Here is a 22,051-nt window from a genome sequence, read left to right on the forward strand (position 1 = left end):
GCCTCCCGAGTAGCTGGGACTACAGGCGCTCGCCACCGCGCCCGGCTAGTTTTTTGTATTTTTTTTTTAGTAGAGACGGGGTTTCACCGGGTTAGCCAAGATGGTCTCGATCTCCTGACCTTGTGATCCACCCGTCTCGGCCTCCCAAAGTGCTGGGATTACAGGCTTGAGCCACCGCGCCTGGCCTTTTTTTTTTTTTTGAGACAGTCTTGCTCTGTCACTCAGGCTGGAGTGCAGTGATGTGATCTCAGCTCACTGCAATCTCTGCCTCCCGAGTTTGAGCCATTCTGTTGCCTCAGTTTCCTGAGAGGCTGGGATTACAGGTGTGTGCCACCATGCCTGGCTAATTTTTGTATTTTTAGTAGAGACGGGGGTCTCACCATGTTGGCCGGGCTGGTCTCAAACTCCCGACCTTAGGTGACCTAGCTGGTAACTATGAATACCCTGAGCCCTGAGTTTCCTGGCAGCCAAAGCAACAAGAGAAAGCAGATGAGCCATGCACCTGGGCAGTTCCCTGGGGCCAATGGACTCTCCAGCACTGTTGGTTCTGCTGGAGAGCCCTCAAGGCCTGGGGAGGGAGGCCATTGAGGGGAGGGTTGATGGTGGGGAGGGAGGCTATTGAGGGGAGGGTTGATCGTGGACAGGGAGGTCATTGAGGGGTGTGCGGATCGTGAGGAGGGAGGCCATTGAGGGGTGTATGGATCGTGAGGAGGGAGGCCGTTGAGATGTGGGTTGATCATGGAGATGGAGGCCATTGAGGGGAGGGTTGATCCTGGGAAGGGAGGCCATTGACGGGCAGGTTGATCGTGGGGAGGGAGATCATTGAGGGGAGAGTTGATCCTGGAGAGGGATGCCTTTGAGATGTGGGTTGATGGTGGGGAGGGAGGTCATTGAGGGGCGGGTTGATGGTGGCTCCCCTGGCGGTCTTCACAGACCCCGAGCAGGGCCACTGTGTCTGGGAGATTCTGCCCCTGGGAATGCAGGAGGTCACGTTTGAGTCAGGGCTGGGCTCAGTGGCTCAGCCTGTGATCCCAGCACTTTGGGAGGCCGAGGCGGGAGGACTGCTTGAGCCCAGGGGTTTGAGACCAGGCTGCACAGCATAGTGAGACCCTATCTGTATTAAAAATAGAAAAAAATGGCTGGGCGCGGTGGCTTATGCCTGTAATCCCAGCACTTTGGGAGGCCGAGGCAGGCGGATCATGAGGTCAGGAGTTTGAGAGCAGCCTGACCAACATGTTGAAACCCTGTCTCTACTAAAAAAAATATATAAAACAGCTGGGCATGGTGGCGTGTGCCTGTAATACCAGCTACTCAGGAGACTGAGTCAGGAGAATTGCTTGAACCCAGGAGCAGGAGGTTGCAGTGAGCCAAGTACGAGTCACTGTACTGCAACCAGGGCTGCAGAGCAAGACTCCATCTCAGGAAAAAAAAATAAAGAGAAAAAAATTAGCCGGGCATGGTGGTGCAAGCCTGTAGTCCCAGCTACTTGGGAGGCTGAGGCCTGAGGATCGCTTGAGCCTGGGAGTTCCCAGTGGAAGGCCCGTTGTGTTTGTCCGTGTGTCCATGTGTCCGTGTGTCCGTGATGGATGCGTGGGAGGGCTCCGCTGTTTTTGTCTGTGATGGATGCGTGGATCCAGACTGGGCAACATAGTGAGACCTCATCTCTATACAAAATTAAAAATTAGATTTACAGGCCAGGCACAGTAGTTCACGCTTGTAATCCTAGCACTTTATGAGGCCAAGGTGGGCCGATCACCTGAACTTAGGAGTTCGAGACCAGCCTGGCCAACATGGCTAAACCCCACCTTTACTAAAAATACAAAAACTAGCCGAGCGTGGTGGCGGGCACCTGTAATCCCAGCTACTTGGGAGGCTGAGGCAGGAGAATTCCCTGATCTCGGGAGGCAGAGGTTGCAGGGAGCTGAGATCGCGCCACGGCGCTCCAGCCTGGGTGACAGAGTGTGACTGCGTGTCAAAAAAAAAAAAATTACAAAAAGGTTGCAAGAACTAAGAGCTCTGGAACAGCTCCCACCCAGCCCCCAAGTGTCACTGTCTCCCAGAAGCCTGGCTGTGGAGCGGACACTGACCTTGCACAGCGCCGGTGACTGGGCTGGACCTGGGGTGTCGGCAGCCTCCGCACTTCCCCCAAAGAGGCACTTTTCCAGAGTACCTCTCCTCCAAAGTACCTCTTCTCCAGGGTGCCTCTCCCCCAGAGTGCGTCTCCCCCAGGGTGCCTCTCCCCCAGGGTGCGTCTCCCCCAGGGTGCCTCTCCCCCAGGGTGCGTCTCCCCCAGGGTGCCTCTCCCCCAGGGTGCGTCTCCCCCAGGGTGCCTCTCCCCCAGGGTGCGTCTCCCCCAGGGTGCCTCTCCCCCAGGGTGCGTCTCCCCCAGGGTGCCTCTCCCCCAGGGTGCGTCTCCCCCAGGGTGCCTCTCCCCCAGGGTGCGTCTCCCCCAGGGTGCGTCTCCCCCAGGGTGCGTCTCCCCCAGGGTGCCTCTCCCCCAGGGTGCCTCTCCCCCAGGTTGCGTCTCCCCCAGGGTGCCTCTCCCCCACGGTGCCTCTCCCCCAGGGTGCGTCTCCCCCAGGGTGCGTCTTCTCCAGGGTGCCTCTCCATTGGTTTTGTCTGGGGTTGTCCCCTGACTGGATGGAGGACTCCCACAGACAGCACTGCACATACCACAGCGTGGATCGGAGTGCCTGGCGTTGCGTGTATTGTGCCGATCGTGGTAACTTTGGCCGCTTGGCCAGGACGGAGTTCCTTCACCATCTGGTTCCTGTTTCTCCCAGCCTGGGGGAGGACTCAAGGCTGTGCAGAGGCTGGTCCTGCCTGGGGCGGGGTCAGCAGCCTCCACCTGTGGGTCCTGCCTGCGGGCATCCCTGCTGTGTCCATCTGTGTTCCGTGTGCCTTCTCCTGCTGACAGCCGGGGCTGTGTGGGACCCTTACTCCCTCCCTGCTCTCCACCTGCTCCCCACCCCCGCCCCGGGGGCTCATGCTGCACCAGGTGCCGCTGCTGTTTCCCGTGCTGCCGGCATCCCCTGGGGCCGCGGGGCTCACGGGGTGTCACGTGTGCCTTGCCTGGCCCTCCAGCCACCCCTGCTCGGAGGAAGGGCCCCCCTCACTTCTGCTCAGCCCTTCCATCTCCAGGTCGGCGCGAAGTCCTGAGGCCCGACGTCCCTGGTGGGTGATGGCTCAGCCCCGTGTGTCCTGGTGGGGCCTCCCGCCGCATTTTGCAGGTGGCTGTGGTTCTGTGGACTCATGGCTCTGCATTCCTTTTTTTTCTGAGACGGAGTCTCATTCTGTCGCCCAGGCTGGGGTGCAGTGGCGTGATCCTGACTCACTGCAACCTCTGCCTCCTGGGTTCACGCCATTCTCCTGCCTGAGCTTCCCGAGTAGCTGGGACTACAGGCGCCCGCCACCACTCCCAGCTAATGTTTTGTGTTTTTTAGTGGACACGGGGTTTCACCATGTTAGCCAGGCTGGTCTCGATCTCCTGACCTCATGATCCACCTGCCTCAGCCTCCCAAAGTGCTGGGATTACAGGCATGAGCCACCGCACCCAGCCTGCATTCTTTCTTTCCTTTTCCTTTTCCTTTTCCTTTTCCTTTTCCTTTTCCTTTTCCTTTCTTTTTCTTTTTCTTTTTCTTTTTCTTTTTCTTTTTCCTTTTCTTTTCTTTTCTTTTCTTTTCCTTTCTTTTCTTTTCTTTTCTTTTCTTTTCTTTCTTTTTTTGAGATGGAGTTTTGCTCAGTCGCCCAGGCTGGAGTGCGGTGACGCAATCACGGCTCACTGCAAGCTCCGCCTCCCGGGTTCACGCCATTCTCCTGCCTCAGCCTCCCAAGTAGCTGGGACTATAGGCGTCCGCCACCACACCTGGCTAATTTTTTGTATTTTTAGTAGAGACGGGGTTTCACCATGTTAGACAGGATGGTCTCGATCTCCTGACCTCACCATCCACCCGCCTCGGCCTCCCAAAGTGCTGGGATTACAGGTGTGAGCCACCGCGCCCGGCCTCTTTCTTTCTTTCTTTCTTTGTCTTTCTCTCTCTCATTTTGTTGTTGTTGTTGTTGTTGTTGTTGTTGAGATGATGTTTTGCTTTTGGTGCCTAAGCTGGAGTGCAATGGCGTGATCTATCTCGGCTTATGGCAACCTCTGCCTCCCGGGTTCAAGTGATTCTCCTGACTCAGCCTCCTGAGTAGCTGGGATTACAGGCGCCCATCATATTTATTTATTTTTGAGACAAAAGTCTCACTCTGTCTCCCAGGCAGGAGTGCAGTGGCGTGATCTCAGCTCACTGCAACCTCCACCTCCCAGGTTCAAGCGATTCTCCAGCCTCAGCCTCCCGAGTAGCTGGGATTACAGGCACGCGACACCATGCCTGCCTAATTTTTGTAGTTTTAGTAGTGACGGGGTTTCACCATGTTGGCCAGGCTGGTCTCAAACTCCTCACCTCAGGTGATCCACCCTCCTCGGCCTCCCAAAGTGCTGGGATTACAGGTGTGAGCCACTGCACGCCGCCCCTTTTTTATTTTCAGTTGAGACTCAATTCACGTTACAGAAAAGTCCCCATTTGTAAGTGAACGATGCTGTGGCTGTTACGAAGTCCAGAGCCATTCAGCCATGATCCTGTAATTCTAATTCCAGATCGTTGTCTCCCTAGAGGAGGCCCCGTCCCCGTCAGCCATTACTCCCTGTCCCTCCCCAGACCCGGCGCCCACACGTTCCCTTCCTGTCTCTGTGGCTCAGCCTGTCCTGCACATTTCATAGAAATGGGATCACACGCTGCGTGGCCTCCTGCGTCTGGCGTCTCTCACTGTGTGTGACGTCCTCAAGGTACATCTGAGCTGTGGCTGGGTCAGAGCCTGGCTCCTGATTATGGCTGAGCCGTGTTCCGGCACATGCATGGGCCGCACCGTGTCTGCGTGTGATGGACTCGCAGAGGGCCCACCGTGTCTGCGTGTGATGGACGCGTGGAGGGCCCGCCGTGTCTATCTGTGATGGATGCGTGGAGGGCACACTGTGTTTGTCCGTGTGTCCGTGATGGACACTTGTGCTGCTTCCACCCGTGGCCGTCGTGAGTTGTGCTGCCGTGAGCACGCATGCAAACCTCCGTGTGGACAGGTTTTCGTTTCTCGGGCTCATGCCCAGGGGTAGGTGTGGGTTGACATTGTGAATCGCTGTTAGCAGCATCCATATGCAGGTCCGTGTGTGTGTTCCAGGAATGACTGGGTCTGGCTGGGGTCCTGCTCGAGGATGAGGGGCCCTCGGTACTGCAGCCCACGCTCTGCGCCCGGAGTCTCCCATGGGTCCCCTGCTCCAGGCCCAGCCCCGTGTCGCGGCTCCGCCCCCAGGCTCTCCGGTGCCCGTTCCTGCGTGGGGTGAGCATCCCCCAGGGCAGCCCCCGGCGCCTCTTCTGGGCTCTTCCCCACTGCACCCCAGCCCGAGCCTCTCCCCGGCTTGTGCCCTGCACAGGCCATTCCCCAGGTCCTGCTCACCCGCCTCACTGCCCCTCGCCCGTCCCTTGCCGCCTGTTCCTGGGGTAGGGGTGCTCCTTGACCCTCCCAACATCCCCCAGGCCCCTCGCATCTCTGCTGGGCTCCTGGGGCTCTCGGTGCCCACTGCCCATCCCCGTTCCCCAGGTGCTGCCCCCCTGCCCACCACCTGTCCTGTGAGGACACCTTCACGTGCCGGGCGTCCACCCTGGTTCCCCGTGGGGCTGCAGGGACCCTTGGGAACGCGGCCGTCCAGTAACAACGCTCTCTGCCTGGCAGCCCGGGGGCTTCTGGGAAGCTTGGGATGAGCTCACGGCTCAGAAAAGCGCTTTGCACACTGGCTGCTTTCAGGCAGGGAGGCAGGCGGCATCGACTGTTCCGCAGATGCGTTTTAGCAGGGGTCGGAGGCCTCAGCCCACCCGGCACCACGGAGCCCCCCCAGTTACTGGCATTGGGCAAAAAAGAGAGCGAGAGAGATGGGGGAGCGAGGGAGGGAGAGGGGAGAGGGATTTCTTACAGGAAGCCTTTGGTTCACACCCAGCCAAGGCCAAGAAGAGCCACCTCTGTCCCCTGGTCTGTGCTGAGGCCACATCCCCTGGGAGGAGGAGCCTCCACCCAGGGCCTGGCAGGTGCAGGAGGGGCTGGCAGAGCCGCCCACAGACAGCTTTAGAGAGGGAGACTCAGCAGGAAGCCGAGTCCTTTTTTTTTTTTGTGCCAGTGTTCGGCCCTGCCCAGCTGCAGTGCCAGGAGGCAGCCCCAGGGCGCACACCAGGCACCTGGCCGGGAGCCTGACAGAAGGGAGCCCAGTTTCCTGGGGAGCTGTGCCAGCCTCCCAGGACTGCTGTGAGGAAGCAGCACACACAGCTTCAAAGGCCAGGACTCTGTCCCCTCCCAGCTCTGGAGCCCGAAAGTCCAAAGTCAAGGTGCGGACAGGGCCTTCCCACCTCTCCAGCATCTGGGGTATCCGGGCATCCCCTGGCTGTGGCCACACGGCTGGGATCTCTGCCTCTGTGTCCCATGGCCTCCGTCTCCTTTGTATGAGGATACCAGACATGGATCACCCCCTCGGCCAGCGCAGCCTTTTTTTTTTTTTTGACCACTCACATCTGTGAGGATCGGATTCCCAAATAAGGCCACACACACAGCTTCCAGGGACCAGGACATGATCACACCATTTTGAGGATACAGTTCAGCTCTTCACGGGGCACTGTAGTGACCAGGCCTGCTGAGGGGGCCCTTCTCCCAGCCACCAGAGACTGGCAGTGTCCAGGAAGTGCCACCTGTGCCACGACCACCTGGAAGCCTCTTCTCTGTCTGCCCCCCAGCCCCCTTCCATCCCCGCTGCCTCTTTCCCTCACTGTAGCGCAGGGCCGCATCACCTGCAGTGCAGGGTTCTTGCGAGGGCTGGGGTAGCGGGCACTCAGCCAGGCTATACACGGAGCCCTCGGTCAGCCTTGCCACGGGACTGGTCAGTGAGGGGTGCACCCTGGACAGAGGCGGAGGGAGAGACCAGGCAATGGGAGCCCAGGGCCGGGCGCGGGGTCCCGGAGGTGGGTGGAGGTAGTGCCCAGCAGGTCCCCATGCAGTGCGCCGTATCCTCAGCCTGACCTGCTTCAGGGACCCCGGCCTGCGCTGTCACATTGGGGCCTGGGGAGCAAGTCAGTCTATGCTCGTTCTTCCTGTTTCATTGCTTTCCAGGTCTTTTAAAAACTGAGACAAAATTCACATACCATAAAATCCACTTTATTTATTTATCTGAGTCAGTGTTTTGCTCTGTTGCCCAGACTGGAGTGCAGTGGTGTGATCATAGCTTACTGCAGCCTCCATCTCCCTAGCTCAAGTGATTGTCCTGCCATGGCCTCCTGAGCAGCTGGGACCACAGGTGCCTGCCACCATGCCTAGCTGGTTTTTGTATTTTTTGTGGAGATGGGATCTCACTATGTTGCCCGGGCTGGTCTTGAACTCTTGCACTCAAGCTGTTTGCTTACCTCAGCTTCCCAAAGCACTGGGATGGCAGGTGTGAGCCACCACACTTGGCCAAATCCACCTTTTTTTTTTTTCGAGACAGTCTTGCTCTGTCGCCCAGGCTGGAGTGCAGTGGCGCCATTTCAGCTGACTGTAATCTCTGTCTCCGGGTTTAAGCAATTATCCCGCCCCAGCCTCCCGAGTAGCTGGGATTACAGGCGCCCGCCACCACGCCTGGCTAATTTTTGCATTTTTAGTAGACACAGGGTTTCACCATGCTGGCCAGGCTGGTCTCGAACTCCTGACCTCGTGATCCGCCCACCTTGGCCTCCCAAAGTGCTGGGATTACAGGCGTGAGCCACTGCGCCTGGCCCAAATCCACACTTTAAAAAAGCATATTCACAGAGTTGTGCAACCACCACCTCTGTCTAGTTCCAGAACATTCCATCACCCCACAGGAAGCCCCATTCCCATCAGCTCTCACTCCCAGCCCCTCCCCATCCCCTGGTAACCCGAATGCTTTTCCTGTCTGTGTGGATTCCTGTCCGGGACAGGACATTTCATAGAAATAGCCTCACACGCTGCGTGGCCTTCTGTGTGTGGCGTCTCTCACTGAGTGTGACATCCTCAAGGTGCATCCGTGCTGTGGCCTGGGTCAGAGCCTTGCTCCTTTTCATGGCTGGGTTGTGTTCCAGTGCGTGGATGGCCTCACTGTGCTGACCCTGTTCCTCCGTGGGTGACTACGCTGCGGGAGCCAGGCTGTCGTGAGCTGTGGGTCCACCCGTGAACTGTGGGTCCTGTGAGCTGTGGGTCCTATGGCTGTGGGTCCACCTGTGAGCTGTGGGTCCACCTGTGAGCTGTGGGTCCTGTGAGCTGTGGGTCCACCCGTGGGCTGTGCGTCTTGTGGCTGTGGGTCCACCCGTGGGCTGTGGGTCCACCCGTGGGCTGTGGGTCCACCTGTGAGCTGTGGGTCCTGTGAGCTGTGGGTCCACCTGTGAGCTGTGGGTCATGTGAGCTGTGGGTCCACCCGTGAGCTGTGGGTCCACCCGTGGGCTGTGGGTCCACCGTGAACTGTGGGTCCACCCATGAGCTGTGGGTCCTGTGAGCTGTGGGTCCTGTGGCTGTGGGTCCACCTGTGAGCTGTGGGTCCACCTGTGGGCTGTGGGTCCTGTGAGCTGTGGGTCCACCTGTGAGCTGTGGGCCCACTCGTGGGCTGTGGGTCCTGTGGCTGTGGGTCCACCTCTGAGCTGTGGGTCCACCTGTGAGCTGTGGGTCCACTTGTGAGCTGTGGGTCCTGTGAGCTGTGGGTCCACCCGTGGGCTGTGGGTCCACCCGTGAGCTGTGGGTCCACCCATGGGCTGTGGGTCTTGTGAGCTGTGGGTCCACCCATGAGCTGGGGGGTCCTGTGAGCTGTGAGTCCACCTGTGTGCTGTGGGTCCTGTGAGCTGTGGGTCCTGTGGCTGTGGGTCCACCGTGAGATGTGGGTCCACCCGTGGGCTGTGGGTCCTGTGAGCTGTGGGTCCACCTGTGAGCTGTGGGTCCACTTGTGAGCTGTGGGTCCTGTGAGCTGTGGGTCCTGTAAGCTGTGGGTCCACCTGTGAGTTGTGGGTCCTGTGAGCTGTGGGTCCACCCGTGGGCTGTGGGTCCTTTGAGCTGTGGATCCACCCGTGGGCTGTAGGTCCTGTGAGCTGTGGGTCCTGTAAGCTGTGGGTCCACCCGTGGGCTGTGGGTCCTGTGAGCTGTGTGGGTCCACCCATGAGCTGTGGGTCCACCCGTGGGCTGTGGGTCCTGTGAGCTGTGGGTCCACCCATGGGCTGTGGGTCCTGTGAGCTGTGGGTCCTGTGAGCTGTGTGGGTTCACCCGTGAGCTGTGGGTCCACCCGTGGGCTGTGGGTCCTGTGAGCTGTGGGTCCTCCTGTGAGCTGTGGGCCCACTCGTGGGCTGTGGGTCCTGTGGCTGTGGGTCCACCTCTGAGCTGTGGGTCCACCTCTGAGCTGTGGGTCCACCTGTGAGCTGTGGGTCCACCTGTGAGCTGTGGGTCCTGTGAGCTGTGGGTCCACCCGTGGGCTGTGGGTCCACCCGTGAGCTGTGGGTCCACCCATGGGCTGTGGGTCTTGTGAGCTGTGGGTCCACCCATGAGCTGGGGGTCCTGTGAGCTGTGGGTCCACCTGTGAGCTGTGGGTCCACTTGTGAGCTGTGGGTCCTGTGAGCTGTGGGTCCTGTAAGCTGTGGGTCCACCTGTGAGTTGTGGGTCCTGTGAGCTGTGGGTCCACCCGTGGGCTGTGGGTCCTTTGAGCTGTGGATCCACCCGTGGGCTGTAGGTCCTGTGAGCTGTGGGTCCTGTAAGCTGTGGGTCCACCCGTGGGCTGTGCGTCCTGTGAGCTGTGTGGGTCCACCTGTGAGCTGTGTGGGTCCACCCATGAGCTGTGGGTCCACCCGTGGGCTGTGGGTCCTGTGAGCTGTGGGTCCACCCGTGGGCTGTGGGTCCTGTGAGCTGTGGGTCCACCTGTGGGCTGTGGGTCCTGTGAGCTGTGGGTCCACCTGTGAGCTGTGGGTCCCGTGAGCTGTGGGTCCAGCGAGCTGTGGGTCCAGCCGTGGGCTGTGGGTCCTGTGAGCTGTGGGTCCACCCGTGGGCTGTGGGTCCTGTGAGCTGTGTGGGTTCACCCGTGAGCTGTGGGTCCACCCGTGGGCTGTGGGTCCTGTGAGCTGTGGGTCCACCCGTGGGCTGTGGATCCTGTGAGCTGTGTGGGTTCACCCGTGAGCTGTGGGTCCACCCGTGAGCTGTGGGTCCTGTGAGCTGTGGGTCCACCCGTGGGCTGTGGGTCCTGTGAGCTGTGGGTCTTGTGAGCTGTGTGGGTTCACCCGTGAGCTGTGGGTCCACCTGTGGGCTGTGGGTCCTGTGAGCTGTGGGTCCACCCGTGGGCTGTGGGTCCTGTGAGCTGTGGGTCCTGTGAGCTGTGGGTCCACCTGTGGGCTGTGGGTCCTGTGAGCTGTGGGTACACCTGTGAGCTGTGGGTCCCGTGAGCTGTGGGTCCAGCGAGCTGTGGGTCCAGCCGTGGGCTGTGGGTCCTGTGAGCTGTGGGTCCACCCGTGGGCTGTGGGTCCTGTGAGCTGTGTGGGTCCACCCGTGAGCTGTGGGTCCTCCTCGATGGCACCTGGGAGTGCAGCTGCTGGTTAACTGTTACTCCCCGTTCGCCTCTTTGAGGAGCTGCAGGACAGTTCCCAAGCGGCTGCCGGGTGTCCTGAGCAGCACTTGTGGTTGTGGGCTTTTTGCGTGGAGCTAGTGTGGAGCTGCCTCTGGGGTGGCTGTGATTGGCTGTTGGGTTGGGCGGTGGCTGTGATTGGCTGCTGTGTTGATCGGTGGCTGTGATTGGCTGCTGTGTTGATTGGTGGCTGTGATTGGCTGCTGTGTTGAGCGGTGGCTGTGATTGCTGCGTTGAGCAGTGGCTGTGATTGGCTGCTTGGTTGAGCGGTGGCTGCGATTGCCTGCTGGGTTGAGCGGTGGCTGTGATTGGCTGCTGGGTTGAGCGGTGGCTGTGATTGGCTGCTGGGTTGAGCGGTGGCTGTGATTGGCTGCTGGGTTGGGCGGCTCTGTGAGTTTGTTTTTCATTGGTTGTTTTCCATTGGCGGGCCCCTCGCTCCAGCTGTACGGACTCGTGTTGTCACCCAGCTTCCAGGAGGTGATGGGTTGCGGCAAGGGGTGTGGACGACGGTCTGCGCCAGCCTCCGCTGCTGCTGGTGCCTGGTCGCGGGCCCCACGGGCTGGCGCAGGGCCTCAGGGTCTAGAACAGAGAGCCCGAGGGGGCGGAGTGCGCAGGGTTTGAGGCCTCGGTCCCACGCTCCCCTCAGAGCCCTGGCCGGGGTCCCACGAGCCCAGAACTGTCCTGACCCCTCCGGCCCAGCCACGGGCTCCCCCGGCCTCTCGGGGTGCAGTTTCCTTCTCCCCGGGGGCCCCTGGCCACAGGGCCGGGCCCTTCCTCCCTCACGGAGGAGGAGCCGTGGCCACCTGCGCGGTCTCGGCCACAGTCTGGTGGGAAATGCAGCCGCTGCCGCGTCAGGCGCTGAGCGCAGGCAGATGGGGCCCGTCTTCTCCACAGCCTGGCCGTGCTCCCATCCCCTCTGGCCCTGGGGCCTCCCCAGCTCCTCCAAGGACACCGAGAGTGACCGCCTGTGGCTCAGCGTGGGGGCCCATCAGTGTGTGCCCCGCGGTGTCTGGGCCCCTGTGATGCGGGGGCCAGGTCCCCACGGTGCGGGCGAGAGTGTGGCCGGGCCGCGGGCGGGTTCACGGCCCAGGGTTGCCCCGGCAAGTGCATCATTGCCGCTTGGTTTCCTACCAAAGCAAGAACGTGCTTTTCCCAGGATCCTACCACTTGTTCCCGCGCCGCTGTGCCAAGGGGGCCGAGGCTGGGCCTGGCCAGAGCCTGGAGAGGCGGGGCCCACGCTCAGCTCTCCCAACGGCAGCCCCAGGTCAGGGGAGGCCACAGGGCCCGCTGAACCCCCTGGTCACAGACAGCAGGGAAAGAGCAGGGAGGGGACTTTGCTTCCGCGGCAGGGGCTTCTCAGGGACCTCAGCCTGCAGAGGTGGGGTGGGGAGAGCCCCAGGGGGTGCGCAGCAGGGCCAGAGGTGCGCTCGGCATGGGTGGGGCACTGGGTGAAGGGTGGGGATTCAGGCCTGGCCTGAGGGGCCATGGCATGGATGAAGGGGCCGTCCAGGCCTCAGTTTCCCTGCCTGTGGTATGGGGGCACCAGGAACAGCAGCTGGTCCCTGTGGAATGGAACCCAGGTCTCTGCAGTCTGGGGAAACATACCCACCTGGGCACTGCACGTCCCCCAGTACCCCAAAGGAGGCTGGCCCTGAGGCGGGGCTGGGTGGGGGTGCATGTTGTCAGCGCCCGGGGCAGACCCGCCCTGTACAGTAATTCTCCTCGCGCTGCCAGTAATTGCCCTGACTTTCAGGGCAGGCATCATTTCCTGAAAGTCAGCCCGGGCCTTAGAGGAAGTAGGCGCCGGCAGCTGTGACTAAACCGACATGCAAATGCAGCCGGGCTGAGAGCCGCCCCCGTCCGCCCCAATGCTGGGGCTGCCGCCGCGGTCATGAGGGAGCCGCTCCCGGGCGGCGCTTCCAGGGGGACCCCCGGACCCCCGAGCGCCGGGACCATGTCCCAGCTGCAGTTCTGGCTGCAGTTCGAGGCTCTGAACAAGGTAACACTCCCCTCCCGGGGTGGGCGAGGCCCTTGGGGGCAGGGGTCTGGGAGGTGGGACCCCCATTCAGGGCGGCCGGGCCACCTGCCGGAGCAGCTGGAATCTCACCCTGGAGTCCGAGGCCGCCAGGCTCTCAAAAATCCCCATCCCGCCCCGTCCGTCTCTTCTGGCAGCGAGAGGGAATCTGCCGGAAGGTTCCGAGGCAGAGATTTAGGACTTGGGGCTGGGAGCAGCGCCCTGTGCGTAGGCTGGGGGACTCGAGCAGAGTGGGGGACTCGGGCTCAGCCCAGATCCGGCCCTCGGTGACAGTGGCATTGGCTGTCGGGAGGGCTGCATCCCCCTCCTTCTGCCCCTGGGATAGGGCCCCCTGGCTGTCCTCTAGAGAAGCCTCAGGTGGAGGGGCTCTGGGTGTCTCATGGGGCCTTCACAGGGAGCGGGGGCTGGGTGGGCCTGGTCAGGGCTGACTCTGGTGGCGCAGGCGGGCAAATCCCTGTGGCTCTGTGGTTCCCCATGGGTCCTGGAGCACAGGACGGGGGCAGCACACCAGGTCTGGAGTCAGTTCTGGAGTCAGGTCTGGAGTTGGCTGCCCAGGGCAGGAGGAGCTGTGTTTGCTGCTCTTGAATGGGGCAGAGCCAGGTCTTGCCAGCTTCAACCCAGGGCTCCTGAAATGCTGCAGAGACAAGAACCACAGCAGGCAGCCCCGGCCCTCCCTGGGGCCCCAGAATTGGGCGCTGGCGGTGAGGGGTGCAAATGTCACCTCCGAGGGGCCTTGGTGCAGACTACAAAGGGGCCCAGGTTCCCCGGGGAGGCACTAGGTCCGCTGAGCTGAGGCTGGAGTGTGGGGGGGGGCATGTGGTGGAGAATGCCTGGAGGGGCCATGGAGGGACACACAGGCACGGGTGGAACTTGGGCTGTTTCTGAGGTCAGCTGGTGGCTGCTAGGAGTCAAATCCAGATGTGGGCAGAGGACGGAGTCACTATGAGGGGAGCTGGCCTGGCTCCGTTCAGCTTCCCACATGTGAACAGGGCCAGCCCTGGGAGCCCTGTGTCCTCTGTCCCTAATCACTGAGGGCACCTGCTAAAGGTGAAGGCTTGGAGGGCTCATGCACCTGGCTGGATGTCCTGTGCTGGGAAGGACCGGACGGGGAGCAGGGCAGGGCCTTGAGGCTGCATTCTTGGAGCCTGAAAGCTGCAAGCACCCACTCATTATTAGACTTCCACTTTTATTTGTTTATTTTTTGGGGAACAGGGACTTGCTCTATCACCGAGGCTGGTGTGCAGTGGCACCATCTCGGCTCCCTGCAACCTCCACCGAATGGGTTCAAGCAATCCTCCCATCTCAGCCTCCTGAGTAGCTGGGACTACAGGCACATGCTACCATGCCCAGCTAATTTTTATATTTTTTGTGGAGATGGGGTCTTGCTGTGTGGTTCAGGCTGGTCTTGAACTCCTGGGCTCAAGTGATCCTTTCACCTTGGCTCCTCTAGGATTACAGGTGTGAGCCACTACGTCCTGCTCGACTTGACTATTTTTTTTTTGAGATAGGGTCTCGCTCTGTCTCCCAGGCTGGCATGGGGAGGCGCAATTATAGCTCACTGCAGCCTCGACCACCTGGGCTCAAGCAATCCTCCTGCCTCAGCCTCCTGAGTAGCAGATGTGAGCCACCACGCCCAACTTGACTTTAACTTTTCAAACTGTTTTAGAGTGACAGAAAAGCTGCCAGGACAGTGCAGATTCCCCACGCCCCCACTCCCGGGCTCCCTGCTGTTCTGTCTCTCGTCTGTGGCTGTCACGGCTGATGAACCAACATCCATACGCCACCGTTAACTACCGAGGCCCACGCTTTGCTTAGATTTCCTCAGTTTCCCCCATGTCCTTTCCTGCCCGGGGCCCCACGTGGTGTTTAGGCATCTTCTCAGGCCCCTCTGGGCTGTGACGGTTTCTCAGAGGCCTGTGTTTCAGAGGCATTGGGTGGTCCTGTGGCTGGTCAGGTGGTGTGGACACCCTGAAGTAATCGGGCAGGTGTTTCCTCAGACTGGGGTAGGAGTTTTGGGAGGAGGACCTTGGGCGGGAGGGCCCTGTTGTCCTGTCTTCTTGTGCAGAGGGCACCTGGTGAGGGCATGGGGCAGGTGTCTCTGCCTGAGGTCCCTTCCCTCTTTCCACGCTGAGCTCTGGGGAAGGACTTGCTGTGTGGCCCACGCATTTGGGTCAGGGGAGCTCCCCTCCGCTCTGCCTGCGCTCCCTGCACCACCAAGGCCTGGGCTGCTCTGGGCCCGATAGCAACTCACTCCTGCTCCTGGCTGGGGCCTCGACCACCCAGGGGCCCCTGACCTCGCCCAGGAAATGCTTCCACGGAGGGTCCAGGCCACAGGTCAGCGTTATCAGGTCCCCTGCAGCCTGGGTAGGCGGTGTTCAGAGGGCCCTTGTGGGGCTCAGTAGGGGAACTGCTCCCCAACCCTGCCGATCGGGGCCTCCAGAGGCTCTGGGAGGTGGGCTGCACCCTACCTGGCCCGGGGCCTTAGGCGGGCAGCATGAACACCTCTGTGCTGGGGGGTGCTGTGGGGTCTCTGTTTGGGGGCAGGTTCCTGAATGTCCCTAGTATCAGTACCCGGGTGCTTGGGTCTGACAGGGTGGGCAGTGGGCAAAGCTGAGCAAGGTGAGGGGGATGGAGCTCACAGCTCCCAGGGAGAGACAGCGCCCCCTCGACATGCCTGATTTTTTTCTTTGTTTTTCTTGAGATGGAGTCTCGCTCTGTCGCCCTGGCTGGAGTGCAGTGGCGCAATCTCAGCCCACTGCAACCTCCGCTTCCTAGGTTCAAGCGATTCTCCTGCCTCAGCCTCCCGAGTAGCTGGGATTGCAGGCACCCACCACTATGCCCAGCTAATATTTGTGTTTTTTGTAAAGACAGGGTTTTACCACATTGGTCAGGCTGGTCTTGAACTCCTGACCTCAGGTGATCTGCCCACCTTGGCTTCTCAGAGTGCTGGGATTACAGGCGTGAGCCACCACACCCAGCTAATTTTTGTATTTTTAGTAGAAATGGGGTTTCGCCGTATTGTCCAGGCTGATCTTGAACTCCTGGGCTCAAACGATCTTCCGCCTTGGCCTCCAAGTGCTGGGATTACAGGCGTGAGACATCATATGTGGCTGGGCATGGTGGCTCACGCCTGTAATCCCAGCACTTTGGGAGGCCAAGGTGGACGGATCACTTGAGACCAGGAGTTCAAGACCAGCCTGACCAACATGGAGAAACTCCATCTCTACTAAAAATACAAAATTAGGCCAGGCAAGGTGGCTCATGCCTGTAATCCTAGCACTTTGGGAGGCCGAGGCAGGTGGATCACCTGAGGTCAGGAGTTTCAGACCAGCCTGGCCAACATGGTGAAACCCGGTCTCTACTAAAAATACAAAACTGGGCTGGGCATGGTGGCACACGCCTGTAATCCCAGTTACTTGGGAGGTTCAGGCAGGAGAATTGCTTGACCCTGGGAGGTGGAGGGTGCAGTGAGCCGAGATTGTGCCACTGCACTCCAGTCTGGGCGAGAGAGCAGGACTCTGTCTCAAAAAATAAATAAATAAATACATAAATAAATGCATAAATAAAAATTCAAAATTAGCTGGCATGGGGGTGCACGCCTGTAAACCCAGCTACACGGGACGCTGAGGCAGGAGAATTGCTTGAACTGAGGAGGCGGAGGTTGCAGTGAGACGAGATTGTGCCACTGCCCTTCAGCCCCGGCGACAATGCAAGACTCTGTCTCAAAAAAAAAGAAATGATGCACATGCATCTCCTCTACTGGGCAGTGCGTGTGTGCGCGTCATCCCCATAGTGAGCCCTGCCTCTGGGCATGGCTGCCCCCCACACAGGGCATGGCACCAGGCTTACCCCAGCCTGGAGCTGCTCAGAGTTCCTGCAAAATCGCTGCCCTTCAGGTGCTGCAGAAGTCGGACGCCGTCCCACATGGCCCCGAGGGCTGGTGTTTCTCACCCATTGCTTATTTCTTTTTTTATTCTTTGAGACGGAGTCTCACTCTCCTGCTCTGTCATATGGTGGCTCAGGCCTGTAATCCCAACACTTTTGGATGCCGAGGCAGGCAGATCACTTGAGGTCAGGAGTTCAAAACCAGGCTGGCCAACGTGGTGAAACCCTGTCTCTAGTAAAAATACAAAAAAATTAGCCAGGCATGGTGTCACACACCTGTAATCCCAGCTTCTTGGGAGGACGAAGCAGGAAAATTGCTTGAACGCGGGAGGGCTGCGATGTCTCTCGTCCCCACGTGCTCCAGTGCGTGGAGGGGCCATGGCGTCTCCCGTCCCCACGTGCTCCAGTGTGTGGGGGGGCCATGGCGTCTCCCGTCCCCACATGCTCCAGTGTGTGGGGGGGCCGTGGTGTCTCCGGTCCCCACGTGCTCCAGTGCGTGGAGGGGCCGTGGCGTCTCCGTCCCCACCTGCTCCAGTGCGTGGAGGGGCCGTGGCGTCTCCCGTCCCCACGTGCTCCAGTGTGTGGAGGGCTGTGGTGTCTCCTGTACCCCACTCACCAGGCCTGGCCTTGTCTTTCAGGATTCCTCGTATTTTGAGGACTTCTCCAACATCTCCATCTTCTCCTCGTCTGTGGACTCCCTGTCGGACATCGTGGACACGCCCGACTTCCTGCCGGCCGACAGCCTCAACCAGGTGTCCACCATCTGGGATGAGAACCCTGCCCCCTCCACCCACGACAAGGTCAGTGCACCCGGCGCCCCCCGACAGCCCCAACTTACCAGCATGGCCTCCCCAGCCCAAGACCCACAGGGTCCAGCGAGGTCTCAGTCTCCCCTACTCTGAGTGCTGCTGGCTGTCCTGTCACTGTCGGCTCCGTCCATGGCCATGGCCATGGATGAAGTGGTTAGGTGAGGGTCCTCTCATGTCCTGAATAGGAGGAGGCAATGTCCAGGACATCTGTGGCTACCACATCTTGGGGGGGCTCCTGGCATGGAGGTGAGGGGGGCCAGGACGCTGCCCAGCGCCCTGCAATGCCCAGTATGGCCCCACCCGCGAGGGACCCGGCCCCACGTCCACCGCACCGGGGAGTCTCTGGTCTAGAGAAGCACAGGAAGGTGACAGGACAGAGAAGCGTGGTCAGGGAGGGCCCCCTGGAGAGGCAGTACCCAGCGGGCCCAGGCAACGTGGTTGTCCAGGCAGAGGAACAGCACCTGTGGTGGCTGCCAGCCCCATGGTGCCCTGGGTCAGCAGTGGCCGTGTCCCCGCTAGGTGGGAGCTGAGAGGGCGAGGTTGGCGGAATCCTGTCCCAGGGTGGGGAGTTGGACGTTATCCTGGGGGGCTGAGGGGCTGGGGTTTGCCTCCGAGAAGGTCCTGGAGGACCTGGGTGGGTCAGGCCTAGAGCAGGGGTTATAGAGCAGCAGGGCCCCCAGGTTCTTCGGGCCCAGCCTCTAGCCGTGCTCAGACCACACAGTGGAGGTGTCCTGTGAGGGAGGCGTGGCTGGGAGGCAGGCCTGGGGAGTCCCTTCCCCCATCCAGGCCTGTCCAGGTGAGAAACTTCTAGACTTTGGGAGCAGACGTTGGACGTATGTCTGGGGCTGAGCGCCTTCCGGTGAGGGCCCACACCGGCCTCCCCACGCTCCCGGCACGCTGGTGGGCTCACACCCATAGGCCGCTCTCCCCGGCCCTCAGGAAGGGTGCAACCCAGGCAGCAGAACTCACGGGCTTGGGGGCCAGGACAGGAAGCATCAGAGCACCCCGCAGCTACGGTAGGCAGCTCAGGCTGGTCCCTCTGGGGCACTTCACCCAGCCTGGGGCCCATTCCCTCCCAGCTAGCTCACAGGTCCTCGGCAGGGCAGGAGGAAAGAAACCAGCGCCTGACCGGCCTGCTGTGGACGGCAGGAGGACATCTGAAACCCAACGCCCCGCCAGCCCCACCAGGAATGGTGACTCAGCCTTCCAGGAACCCGTGTGGCATCTGTTTGTTTGTGTTTTGTTAATTTAAAAAAAAAAAAGGAGAGGGGAACTGAGTAGAGGTTTCTAACCTTCCTGTGCCACGCTTCCACTTTCTTTGAAAACCTTCACGAGTGTTCCTAGTGTTAGAAAACGCAGAAGCTGGCCGGGCGTGGTGGCTCAAGCCTGTAATCCCAACACTTTGGGAGGCCGAGACGGGTGGATCACGAGGTCAGGAGATCGAGACCATCCTGGCTAACACGGTGAAACCCCGTCTCTACTAAAAAAAATACAAAAAACTAGCCGGGCGCGGTAGCGGGCGCCTGTAGTCCCAGCTACTCGGGAGGCTGAGGCAGGAGAATGTCGGGAACCCGGGAGGCGGAGCCTGCAGTGAGCTGAGATCCGGCCACTGCACTCCAGCCTGGGCAACAGAGCGAGACTCCGTCTCAAAAAAAAAAAAAAAAAAAAAGAAAACGCAGGAGCTGTGGAAGTCAGTTCATGAGCATCACTAGCTATGTGGTTCCCACACACTGCTGAGAACCTGGCCCAGGCTCAGGCAGGCTTGGGCAGAAACCTCACCCGTCTCAGGATGTTGAGGTTGAAGTGGGGGACCAGGCCTAGAAGAGGTTCTCTTTTTTATTTATTTATTTATTGTTTGAGACAGGATCTCACTCTGTCACCCAGGCTGGAGTACAGTGGCGCAATCTCAGCCCCTTTCAGCCTCGACCTTCTGGGCTTAAGCGATCCTCCTGCCTCAGCCTCACAAAAGTAGCTGGGACCACAGGCATGCGATACCACGCCCGACTAATTTTTGTATTTTTTGTAGAGACAGGGTTTTGCCATGTTGCCTAAGCTGGTCTGGAACCCTGACCTCAAAAGATCTCGCCCTTTCTGCCTCTGTCTCCCGCCGTGCTGGGATTATAGGCCTGAGCCATGCACCCGGCCTGGATTCTCCCCTTTCCAATTCTTTGCACTCACTGTTTTTTTTTTTTTTTTTTTTTTTTTTTTTTTTTTTTTTTTTTTTTTTTTGAGACAGAGTCTCACTCTGTCGCCCAAGCTGGAGTGCTGTGGCCAGATCTCAGCTCACTGCAAGCTCCGCCTCCCGGGTTCCCGCCATTCTCCTGCCTCAGCCTCCCGAGTAGCTGGGACTACAGGTGCCCGCCACCTCGCCCGGCTAGTTTTTTGTATTTTTTAGTAGAGATGGGGTTTCACCATGTTAGCCAGGATGGTCTCGATCTTCTGACCTCGTGATCTGCCCGTCTCGGCCTCCCAAAGTGCTGGGATTACAGGCTTGAGCCACCGCGCCCAGCCTTTTTTTATTTTTTTGAGATAGAGTCTCGCTCTTGTTGTCCAGGCTGGAGGGCAATGGCACGATTTCAGCTCACTGTAACCTCTGCCTCCTGGGTTCAAGTGATTCTCTTGCCTCAGCCTCCCTAGTAGCTGGGATTACAGGCATACGCCACCACGCCCAGCTAATTTTGTACTTTTAGTAGAGATGAGGTTTCTCCATGTTGGTCAGGCTGGTCTTGAATTCCCGACCTCAGGTGATAAACTCAGCCTCCCAAAGTGCTGGAATTACAAGCACCCACCACCATGCCTGGCTAATTTTTTGTATTTTTTGTTTCACCATGTTAGCCAGGATGGTCTCGATCTCCTGACCTCGTGATCCACCACCTCGACCTCCCAAGGTGCTGGGATTACAGGCGTGAGCCACCATGCCCGGCTAATTTTTTTTTTTTTTGCTATCGTTAGTAGAGACAGGGTATCAGCACGTTGGCCAGGCTGGTCTTGAAATCCTGACCTCCACTCTGGGAGGACTTGGCTTCCTGAAGTGCTGGGATTTACAGGCATGAGCCACTCTACCCTGCCCACACTCACATTTCTTATGGCTCACATTACCGTTAGGATTTTTGCTTTTTAAGAGTGGGTAGGCGGCCGGGCGCGGTGGCTCACGCCTGTAATCCCAGCACTTTGGGAGGCCGAGACGGGCGGATCACGAGGTCAGGAGATCAAGACCATCCTGGCTAACCCGGTGAAACCCCGTCTCTACTAAAAAATACAAAAATCTAGCCGGGCGAGGTGGCAGGCGCCTGTAGTCCCAGCTACTCGGGAGGCTGAGGCAGGAGAATGGCGTGAACCCGGGAGGCGGAGCTTGCAGTGAGCTGAGATCCGGCCACTGCACTCCAGCCTGGGCGACAGAGCGAAACTCCGCCTCAAAAAAAAAAAAAAAAAAAAAAAAAAAAAAAAAAAAAAAAAAAAGAGTGGGTAGGCCGGGCGAGGTGGCTCAAGCCTGTAATCCCAGCACTTTGGGAGGCCGAGACCGGTGGATCACGAGGTCAGGAGATCGAGACCATCCTGGCTAACACGGTGAAACCCCATCTCTACTAAAAAATACAAAAAACTAGCCGGGCGAGGTGGCGGGCGCCTGTAGTCCCAGCTACACGGGAGGCTGAGGCAGGAGAATGGCGTAAACCTGGGAGGCGGAGCTTGCAGTGAGCTGAGATCCGGCCACTGCACTCCAGCCCAGGCGACAGAGCAAGACTCCGTCTCAAAAAATAAAAAAAGAGTGGGTATATTCCAGAATCACACAGACCCTAGTTTGGACCCTGCCACGCCCCAGCCATCCGTCCCGGGGTCCACCCTGTCTCAGTGTTGGGGTTTGGACAGCGAGCCTGACAGGCCACACCACCCTCTGACCCGCCCGTTCACAGGCTTTACATGCCCAGTCAGTTCGGAGATCCCAGGGTGGGCTGTGGACTCATCCAGAGGCCCGGCACACCTGGCTGCCCAGGCCTGGGGTCAGCTCCCCGAGGACAGTGCCAACTGCCCATCCTGGTGAATCTGCATGAGGCTGCGGGCAGTCTTTCTCCCCAGGGGGGGCCACAATGGGACGTGTCCTCTGGTCACCACAGTGGCGGGCGTCCTCCCCCATCCCTCACAGGGGAGCTGCTGTCCTCCAGAGGCCGCAGGGATTGCACCCACGGGGGTCCTTAGGGAGTGCAGGGCGACCCTGGGCTACCCACCCTGGGTGCTGGGAGCCATCGGGTGAGGGACAAGGCCCAGGCCCGCCCACCTCCACTGCCTCTGTCTCCTCTTCCCCCTTAACATGGAGCTCCCAACCCCTTGTCCCCCAGACCCGAGGGCCTCCTGCACTGCACACAGTGGGTCACTCCCATCAGACCCCCATCCACAGCCTTCCCGCCAGCTCCCGCGGGACCAAGCTCTGCTGTCTTGTCAGAACTAGCCGGGCACCTCCCGGGCACTCCAGGCAGGCGAACCAGGCGTCAGTGGGAACGCAGCCAGGTGCTGGCCAAGAGGAGCGAGCCTTAGGCCCCAGGGAGGTGCCCACTGGGGAGGCTTGGGAGGCACCAGGGTCACCTTGAGAACAGCAGGAGAGCAAGACCCAGGGTCCTGGGGAGCGAGGACGGGGCAGTGGGGAGCCTCCTCTGGTTGCCAGGCTGCGAGGGCCCG

The 22,051-nt window shown here is 59.9% G+C and overlaps 1 protein-coding gene across 8 annotated transcripts in view; it reads left to right on the forward strand.

Annotated features, from left to right (window-relative positions):
* The window catches only part of SBNO2 (strawberry notch homolog 2), a 70,758-nt gene that overhangs the window by 32,180 nt on the left and 16,527 nt on the right, over nucleotides 1–22,051 (forward strand). For 4 of the 8 annotated variants that reach the window (XM_037994551.2, XM_037994554.2, XM_037994557.2 and 1 more), the window contains exons 5-6: nucleotides 17,210–17,371; nucleotides 18,460–18,573. In XM_037994551.2, the coding sequence (XP_037850479.2) occupies nucleotides 17,210–17,371; nucleotides 18,460–18,573 (276 nt within the window). Of the gene's footprint in view, nucleotides 1–12,402; nucleotides 12,651–17,209; nucleotides 17,372–18,459; nucleotides 18,574–22,051 lie in introns of those variants that run through there. The other 4 variants (XM_007994575.3, XM_037994555.2, XM_037994556.2 and 1 more) reach the window with 3 other exon arrangements.

This window comes from Chlorocebus sabaeus, chromosome 6, assembly GCF_047675955.1.
Source record: "Chlorocebus sabaeus isolate Y175 chromosome 6, mChlSab1.0.hap1, whole genome shotgun sequence".
Classification (NCBI taxonomy): domain Eukaryota; kingdom Metazoa; phylum Chordata; class Mammalia; order Primates; family Cercopithecidae; genus Chlorocebus; species Chlorocebus sabaeus.